Source organism: Mastacembelus armatus, chromosome 2 (assembly GCF_900324485.2).
Source record: "Mastacembelus armatus chromosome 2, fMasArm1.2, whole genome shotgun sequence".
NCBI lineage: Eukaryota > Metazoa > Chordata > Actinopteri > Synbranchiformes > Mastacembelidae > Mastacembelus > Mastacembelus armatus.
The window spans coordinates 11,142,112-11,150,885 of NC_046634.1; the positions used below are offsets into that span (position 1 = coordinate 11,142,112).

Below are 8,774 nucleotides of genomic sequence, written 5' to 3' on the forward strand. Positions count from 1 at the left end.
TTGAATGATCTGAAATAAGTATCAATATTATAGGAAAAAATGTTAGTGTCAGTAAAGATAAAGGTGGAAGTTACAGTGAAAATAAGCCGATCAGATGTATTTATTGATTATTGACAGGTTTCAGTGGTAGGGAAGAGGAAACTAACACCGTTCTGTCACAACACACGTTGTTTTTGTTGGACTCTTACAACGAGGTTGGAGGTCAAGACTCGTCAAGTACGCCAAACTGATAAATGACATTTCCGGTTAGTAACTGTCAATATAAATTGGGAACTATGTAACTCCCTTTCCGACACAGTTTGAGTATTTTATTTTGCCAGAAAAATATATATACTTCCGGTGGTCGTTTGTCAGTGACCCGGAAGCTTGACGCCTGTGCGGGGCAGCAGCGAGCGGAGCAACCAGGCTGTAAAGTGCAATAACATGAAAACCGTCGGTTAACGGGGCCGTTTGTCGCCGCACAGGTTCGGGGACATCGTGCTGGATTCTCGGTCAGTGCTATTATCTCGGCATCGTTCTGCCCGGAAGGGTCCGGCTGAGCTGAGCCGCTGGGCCTCGTCGTCGTGGCCCTGCAGGACCCGAGTGAAGTTAGACCCGGACTGCTAAAGTCCCCGCGGGGCCCGGTGCTCCTGTCGCCGGGCCTGTGGATGAGGAGGTGAACACACACCGAGCCAAGCCTCAGGTAGGATCATAAACTCGGAGCGGTTCGGGTCGGACCTGGGCTATGTTCGGGTAAAGGCTGCTAACGTTAGCATTAGCTCTGCCTGTCAACTTCCCTGGCCTGACAGCTAGCGTTAGCCAATTAGCTCCCGTGTCGATTAATGTGCGTGTATCTGTGCGTGTTTGGCGATATCTCAACGCCATAAATCGCACAATGGATCTGAATTGACCAATCGATCATTTGATCCTAACGGGATCAATCATTGTTCAGGCGGTTTTATGGTTGAACGAAATAGCAACTTTAGCATTTAGCTAATCTTGGCTAATTGTAGCTTCGGGTCGGCTAACGCTAGCAAGTTAATTGAAAGCTAATAATGTGTCGACGTAACGTTAATGTTGTGATTGGTAATCGATAAAGCTGAGAGCACAGACGCTGGATCACTGGCCACGGTGTTAACAATGATGACTGTCGACCACGTGATGTGCTGGTCAGATTTTACGTCAGTTACGGACAGTAATCAATCAGTGATGATCGGAGACTCATCAATACCCAATCAGCTGCTCATCAGTCGGGCCCATGTTGACAGTTCACAGCTGATTGACAGCTCACATTTATTAAAATATCGATTATTATCGATCCAACAGTTTTTAAATCTGCTCCTGCGTTATTGTGTTGGACATTACTGCATTAGTACTATAGTACAGGCTGCTAAACGCAGTATGTAGCAGTACTTTGAATCTGTGTAAGTACTTTTATTTGTGCTGCTGATGATCCATTCGTCCTTTTCTTCCTGCTTATTTCAAATACTACTTCAAATTTTAATAACAGGTCAGATTACACACAGCATGTGGAGACGTTGACTCAGTCTGTTGTTGTTGTTGTTGTTGTTGTTGTTGTCCAACTTGGTCTGAATCTGTTGGACCAAACTCACAGGACAGTGACCTCCAGCTTTGAACTTTTCTAAAACGTATCCTCTCTATGAAGATTTGTCAGGCTGATTTTTAACTGTGTGTGTTTAGTAAAGTGGCAGCTCAGTCCAGACAAATCATCTGGAGAAATGGCCAGAAAAGCAAAGTCTGGTTTTGACTGAAGCAGAAAATTCAATGCCTGACAATTTCTGATGATGCTGCAAACATCATGTAAAATCCAGTGTTTCCTTCAGTCGGTTCCTCTCACAGTTTTGCTGCATCATAGTGATCGCTGCTGCGGTGTAAAATTTCTGACAACATTGTGTTGTCTTACTTTATGCATCTCAACTGAACTGTTCAATATCTTTCTTTTTTATTATTGCTACTAAGTCAGATTTCTGTCATGTTTATTACTGCAGTTCGCTGTTCGTCCACCATGCAGGTGATTGCAATGACACCAACTACACACATTATGATTTTAACAATAAGGTGATCAGGGTTGTCAGGGGTCACGTGAAAAGTCTAAAATGCGATAATGAACTTTTCAGGCCTACAAATTACTTAAATTTGATTTTGAAAATTCATACAAATGGTGGATGATGTTTCGGTTATGTTCATATATGTGGCATATAAGATTTCTTTTTTTTGTAGTTCTTTCTCTCATCAGTACTTATGTATAATACTGTGATAAAACTACAGGAAACAAACAAAGCAACCTCCAGACTCCTGCCCATCAAAGTTTTGTCCCATTGTGGATGTGACATGTAATGGTCTCACATGGTTGAACTGGACTGTACTAAACTTGTAGAACCCCTGGTGATAGAAATTGCTCATGTATCTTCTGACTCACAGTCACTGTTCACAGATCTGCTGATAAGTCAGCAGCTTCAGGCTCTGACTTGTCCTGATGACGTGCACGTCAGGATTGATGTTGTAATTTGGCTGTTGCAGGAGAAAGGAATCCCTTTGATGGGAGAATCCTCTTTCCTGGCCTCGTGGGTCAATCGCCGTGCCACGATGATGGGTATGTGTCTGTCTTAAGTTACTATTTGCCACCAAACCTACTTTCTTTTTTTCAATGTTTTTATTGCTTGGCCAATGATTCCTTCTGACATGTGCGTTGGTGTAAGTGCATGTAATTGTGTAACTGCTGCATGTCTCTGAGACAAGTCATTTTTTGGGGTTTTTTAGATTTTGAGAGATTTAGTTTTTGCAGGAGAGCTGCAGAAAACATTTGTTACATGTTTTTGTAAGAGACACTCATGTTGCTTATATTTTATGGTCCCTCAGATGAGCAGGAGGCGCTGAACTCGATCATGCAGGACTTGGCCGAACTGCACCGCTCCAGCCGTCCTGCCATGTTCCTGTCAGACCTGGGCAAACCCAAAGCCTCCTCACCCAAGAACCAGGTAACCCAGTCAGAGCAGTAAACACAGCACTGGGCAGAGGTGAGGGGTGAAGAGCCCGGACAGATCCATTACAGTGGTTGTTTTAATGTGCAATTAGTCTAAGGTTCACACAGGACCATAAAACACCCTGGGTCTTTTTTCTACATGTTAGAAAAGTTGGATTTCAACAATTTTTGGATCAAATTTTTTGTTTTGTGGTGTATTCTGTCAAACATGAATCAGTCTTAATGTGACTTCCTCAGAATGGCCCAGGTTAAAGTAAAGATCAGGTGCTGGACAGTGTGTTTTGCTCACTGAGATCCTCACCTGTCATCCGATATCTCACCTGTTCACTTTCATGTGTGTTGCTGAATTTAATGTGCTTGTGTTTCCGACAGAATGATGTCAGAGTAAAGTTCGAGTTCAAAGGGGAGAGGAGGTGAGTGTCGGACTATGTTTTCGGTACAAACCTGTCGCTGTGCCCTTCTGACCTCTGACCTCTCTTTTTCTTCTGTGCAGAATCCTGCAGTTCCCTCGGCCTGTCAAGCTGGACGACCTGAGGTCCAAAGCCAGAGTGGCTTTCGGTCAGACCATGGACCTTCACTACACCAACAATGAGGTACGACCCTAAAAGACACATGTCAAGTGCTGACATCAAATGACGTAGTTAAATGTCGGCATCTTTGTTTGCTGTTGCAGTTGGTGATTCCACTGACCACTCAGGACGACCTGGATAAGGCCGTGGAGCTGCTGGATCGCAGTGTTCACATGAAGAGCTTGAAGATCCTCCTGGTGCTGCAGATGTCGTCTCAGGTCAGCAACTGCCAGATTCTCTTCTCTTTCTGCTCGGTTTTCACACCATGTAGAGTTTGATGGTGATGCTGACAAATGGAAGAGATCAGGGTGTTTGTTGTGTAGGAATCATCAGGCGCGTTGTCATGTCTCCAGAGGAAACTTTAGTCTATTGTGACAGATTTGGCAGCGTCACAGCAGCTTGGTTTTTCTCTCCTATGGTGTAATAGGGCAGAGAGCGCAAAACTAAAATTAACATAATACTGTCTTTAGATTTTAGACTCCAAATGTGGTGAAAAAGCAGAAGTTAACTTGTCTTGTGAGTCCCTTGCTGTTTCGTGATGCTGTGGAAACCACTGTGTGTGGTTTCTAAATTGGGATTTGTTTGGGTTCTCTGTGTCTTCAGAACTCTTCCTCCAGTATGGACCTGCTGCCATCCCATGAGGAGCTGGACAACACAGGATTCAGGGTCGCAGACAAGAAGAGCATGCTGGCTTTGATAGGTGAATAATGTGATGTGGTCCGATTCTAAATAAATGTGTTTATATATAAACCAGCCAACTGCAATAGGAACAGTAAAACCAAATGGAAGCTGAATGTTAGTATTTGGCTTTAAAATAAGAGGAAGATCATTCATCCCCAGACATGCTGATGTAATTCTAGTGTCACCTCTGATAAAATCCGCCTCCCGAGTAACCAGCCTGTCTCCAACCAATGTCAGGTTCCCATTCGACGGACCGCAGCTCTCCCCCTCCAGGATACATTCCCGACGCTCTGCAGCAGGTGGCGAGGAACGGCTCCTTCACCAGCATCAACAGCGAGGGAGAGTTTATCCCAGAGAGCATGGACCAGGTACACGTTCTGTCACAGCTGAGCGGACAGTGCTGATCAGTATTTAGGGCGAGGTTTGGACTTTCCATCATGGCCTAGTGGGTGCTACGAATCTCTGTGGCCTCTGCAGCAGCTGAACGTTATTTTTACCAGGTTATTCCTCTTCGCTTTGCTGTGCTGCTGGATTACTGTAGAGTCTTTCTGTCCACTGCAGACAGTTGACAGGCATCAGGTCCCTCGCATCCATCAGGGTGTAGGTACATGGACATGGTCTACGGATGCAGCTGACCCTCTGTGTGGTCATTGTGGAAGTCAGTCTATAACGGTATAAGAAGGTTTTTCCCCTCTCAGATTAAAGTGTCAGTAACTAGTGATGTCTGAAAGACACTTACTGTGGTTCTGAAGAGTCTGTAGAACCCACAAAGACTCTGTGAGCCTTCTGGTTGCTAAAATATTCTGTCCACTGAGGCACAACAGGATTTTCAACTCGAACCAAATCAAAGATGGCGGCTCAGGCCCTACCTGCTATAGGAAACAGTCATAACTCGGGGAGTTAAGAATCAGTCTGGTGGTGGAGATGCTGTTCGTCTGTGGAGATTCTGAAATTATGCAGCTGAGCACGGACGTACGGCTGCTGCAGGTCTGCAGTAATCATCATTGGAAACCACAAAAACAGGAAATATTGTAGAGTTGGGACAAAGGCATCAGATCAGTAAAGAGGAAGCTCTAATAAAAGCATGTACTCCTGCACGGAAAGGAAGCAAGTTTCTTTTTTGACTTTCTGTTTTTCCTCAGATGCTGGACCCACTGTCCATGAGCAGTCCGGAGAACTCGGCATCTGGAAGCTGTCCTTCTTTAGACAGTCCACTGGACAGGTCAGGTCCTCTGTGCTGTAATCAGACACTAGACCCGCTGTTGTTTGTTCTCCATCAATTATTCAGGACCGTTTAATGTTGCGTGTCTGCACCCACTCAGATCAGCTGTTTTCTGCAGTAGACCCACACTAAAGCTTGATGGGAGGATGCCTGACTGCAGGTAATGAAGTGTGACACTCAGTGTTAACTCTTGCTGGTGTCTTCCTGCAGTGACTACCCCAAGTCCAGGATGCCCAGAGCACAGAGCTACCCAGACAACCACCAGGACTTTCCAGGTAAGTGTGCCACAGATGTAAAGCTCACGAGTAAAACAAGTTAAATTCCACCCACCTTCAGCCACAGGAAGTTGCTCCCCCTTTCTGTCTTTTGTCACAAATTGTGTTGTTCTTCACTGTTGTCCTCTTCGCTGCAGAGTACGATATCCCGGTGTTTGAGAAGTCAGGGAAAGGGGGTACGTATCCACGGCGTTACGGCATTCCCTTTGGCCTTCAGGATTACAGCGATGGTGGGTATTAACCTCACTGTTTGTTTGTGGCACAGCTTCCTGATTGATGCTAAATCCGTTCCTGGTTGTTCCTGCAGGGAGGAAGACGTTCCCTCGGGCTCGGAGAACACAGGTTCACGGTTTCCGCTCACCGGTTAACTTCAGTCCCACCGAGCAGTCGCCCAGCACCAGCAGCGGCAGCAGCGTCTTCACTCCTGACCTTGAAGAGGCCCCAGGGCCGGCCCGACGGCCACGAAGGGGCAGCGACATTGAGCCTAACCCGAATCCGACTGCTGCTCCCACCCTGTCCGTCATGGACATCAGCCCGCCCAGCCGCTGTAAGTCGTCCTTCTCATTTTTCTGCCACTTAAACATTTCCAGTGATTTGACTCCATGTGGTGTTTGCCCCCAGCTCCTCGTGCCCCCACCAACTGGCGGCTGGGGAAACTTCTGGGTCAGGGCGCCTTCGGACGGGTTTTCCTTTGCTATGACGCAGATACTGGACGGGAACTGGCAGTGAAACAGGTTCAGTTTGACCCGGAGAGTCCGGAGACCAGCAAGGTGAGACTCTGCTCTGCAGAACTGAAGCTCGGCTGTGGGCTCTTCGCCGTGTCACAGCAGCAGTAGAGAAATATCGGACGTGTTTTTCTCCCGTTCAGGAGGTGAGTGCGTTGGAGTGTGAAATCCAGCTTCTGAAGAACTTGTGCCACGAGCGGATCGTGCAGTACTACGGCTGTCTGCGGGACACGATGGAGCGGACGCTCTCCATTTTCATGGAGTACATGCCTGGAGTGAGTGCACGTGTGCACAACAGTCTGAATGAATAGTCCACATTGTGTCTTGTCTGTTTCATTTCACTCTCCTGGTAGCAAACACCAAATAAGGATGTCGCTGCTGATGTTGCTTTTTACACCAATGCAATGGACGCCTGTATGTTTTGACAACTTTCTGCATGTTTGTGGTGTCAGGGCTCCATCAAGGACCAGCTGAAGTCGTATGGAGCACTGACGGAAAATGTGACGCGCCGCTACACCCGGCAGATCCTGGAGGGCGTTTCCTACCTGCACAGCAACATGATCGTCCACAGGGACATCAAAGGTGAGGTGCACTGTTGGTCTGAGGGGATCTTACTTTCAAACTGGAAGAAGTCTTTGCTCTGTTTTTAGAGGAGTCTGGTTGCAAAGCAGGTTGTCTGAGCTCAGAAATGTGTGTGCTCTTTGTGTAGGAGCCAACATCCTTCGTGACTCCGTGGGGAACGTGAAGCTGGGAGACTTCGGAGCCAGTCGGCGGCTGCAGACCATCTGTCTGTCAGGAACAGGCATCAAGTCTGTGACCGGCACCCCTTATTGGATGAGCCCGGAGGTGATCAGTGGAGAGGGCTACGGCAGGAAAGCTGACATCTGGTAAGACCAGTACAGGTTCTGGTTTAGATAACGCAGCTGTGATGTGGACGCAGTCTGTGTAAACACGGTGTCAGTCCAGATGATCCCAGATGACTGTTGACGTCAGCTCTTCTTGTTTTGCTCTCAGGAGTGTCGGCTGCACCGTTGTGGAGATGCTGACCCAGCGACCCCCTTGGGCGGAGTTTGAGGCCATGGCAGCCATCTTTAAGATTGCCACCCAGCCGACTAACCCGGTTCTCCCCGCCCACGTGTCGGACCACTGCCGGGAGTTCCTCAAACGGATCTTTGTAGAGACCAAGCAGCGGCCGTCTGCGGATGAGCTATTGAGGCACATCTTTGTACATTAACCGACCCCTGAACCTTTAGCCCCACCTGCCTGCCAGACACGGCCTTACCTGATGGCGCCCCTGCCTCGGCTCCACCCTCCACCTCCACGCTGAAGCTACATGGACCAGGACAGCTCGCTGGTAAAGGTGGAGCGTGTGGGCAAGGACCTGCTCCGCCTGTCTCTTTGTGTGAGGCTGCCATCGAGGACATGAATTATTCTAGTTTTCTCCGCAAGTTGCACCTTAATTTGTCAGACGGGGAGGGGCCGAGCACTTCCTCCTGAAAGCAATGAAAGCGACTCCTTTTTTATGTTTGTACCGTTTGTCTCCTCACGTTTTGGAGTGGGATGTGTCGGTGTTGCTAAGCCTGACTCTGGATCGGCCCTCCATACCCCATCTCGCTCACCCGACCCCAGAATGTAGTCTCCCGCCACAACCCAGAGCGATGGCGATATCTGGGGCCGCTGCTACAGACGATGCAGAGAAACAGTTTCACTCCGTTCCTCGTGTTTGTCCTCTGAAATGTTTTGTGTTCTCACCTTCCCCGCTCCTCGTTCTACGCCGTGTGCCTTTTCTGTTTTGAAGCGCAGTGTGGGGTGAGTGTGGAGTTGGGGGAGAATCCGTCGTTCTCAGTGTTGTTTTGCCTTCACGCCGTTTACCCAAGTCCAGCTGGTCTCAGCTCAGCTGTGATGTCTGTTTCTGCCTTTCTCTGACTGGACTCCTGGTATTTTGGTCCCACCTCAGCTCCTCTGCTTTATCTGCCTTCACACTCCGATTTGAAAGCCTTGCAGTGCTGCTTGTGTGGCTGATGCGCGTTTCCAAACAAGTGGTCCTAAGATGTAGCCCAGTCCTCCGGGCTCATCCAGTAGGGGGTGCCGGTCACAGACGTTTGTGACAGACGACTTGGTTTTCTCTTTGAACGCTTCCTGTTCTCCTCTGCTTCTGTCCCCTGTGGTCTGAGCTCATGGTGTCCAGGCTCAGGCTTTACATTCTGGCCATTTTGTAAACATCACTGTCCGACTGGTGAGCACACCCTGACCCAGACCCTCACAGGGTTGGCGGGCGGTACTGGAAACTGACCTTCTTTTTTTTTTTTTTTTTTTTTT

General features: G+C 48.0%; 1 protein-coding gene across 3 annotated transcripts; it reads left to right on the top strand.

The window, feature by feature from the left end:
- The first annotated feature begins 355 nt into the window (after nt 1-355).
- map3k2 (mitogen-activated protein kinase kinase kinase 2) lies at nt 356-8,773 on the top strand. Of its 3 annotated transcripts, none has more exons than XM_026301852.1 (18): nt 356-682; nt 1,989-2,011; nt 2,521-2,593; nt 2,860-2,978; nt 3,356-3,396; nt 3,477-3,576; nt 3,657-3,770; nt 4,156-4,252; nt 4,471-4,601; nt 5,376-5,455; nt 5,666-5,730; nt 5,868-5,960; nt 6,038-6,277; nt 6,352-6,500; nt 6,599-6,730; nt 6,908-7,037; nt 7,165-7,245; nt 8,542-8,773. In XM_026301852.1, the coding sequence occupies exons 2-18, from the start codon at nt 2,006-2,008 to the stop codon at nt 8,745-8,747; spliced, it is 1,857 nt and encodes a 618-aa protein (XP_026157637.1). In that variant the 5' UTR covers nt 356-682; nt 1,989-2,005; the 3' UTR covers nt 8,748-8,773. The 3 variants fall into 3 exon arrangements, with proteins under 3 accessions (XP_026157637.1, XP_026157635.1, XP_026157636.1); XM_026301850.1 differs by lacking the exon at nt 8,542-8,773 and adding an exon at nt 7,470-7,976 and having other exon boundaries at nt 7,165-7,342; XM_026301851.1 differs by lacking the exons at nt 1,989-2,011; nt 8,542-8,773 and adding an exon at nt 7,470-7,976 and having other exon boundaries at nt 7,165-7,342.
- The last annotated feature ends 1 nt before the right edge of the window (nt 8,774 follows it).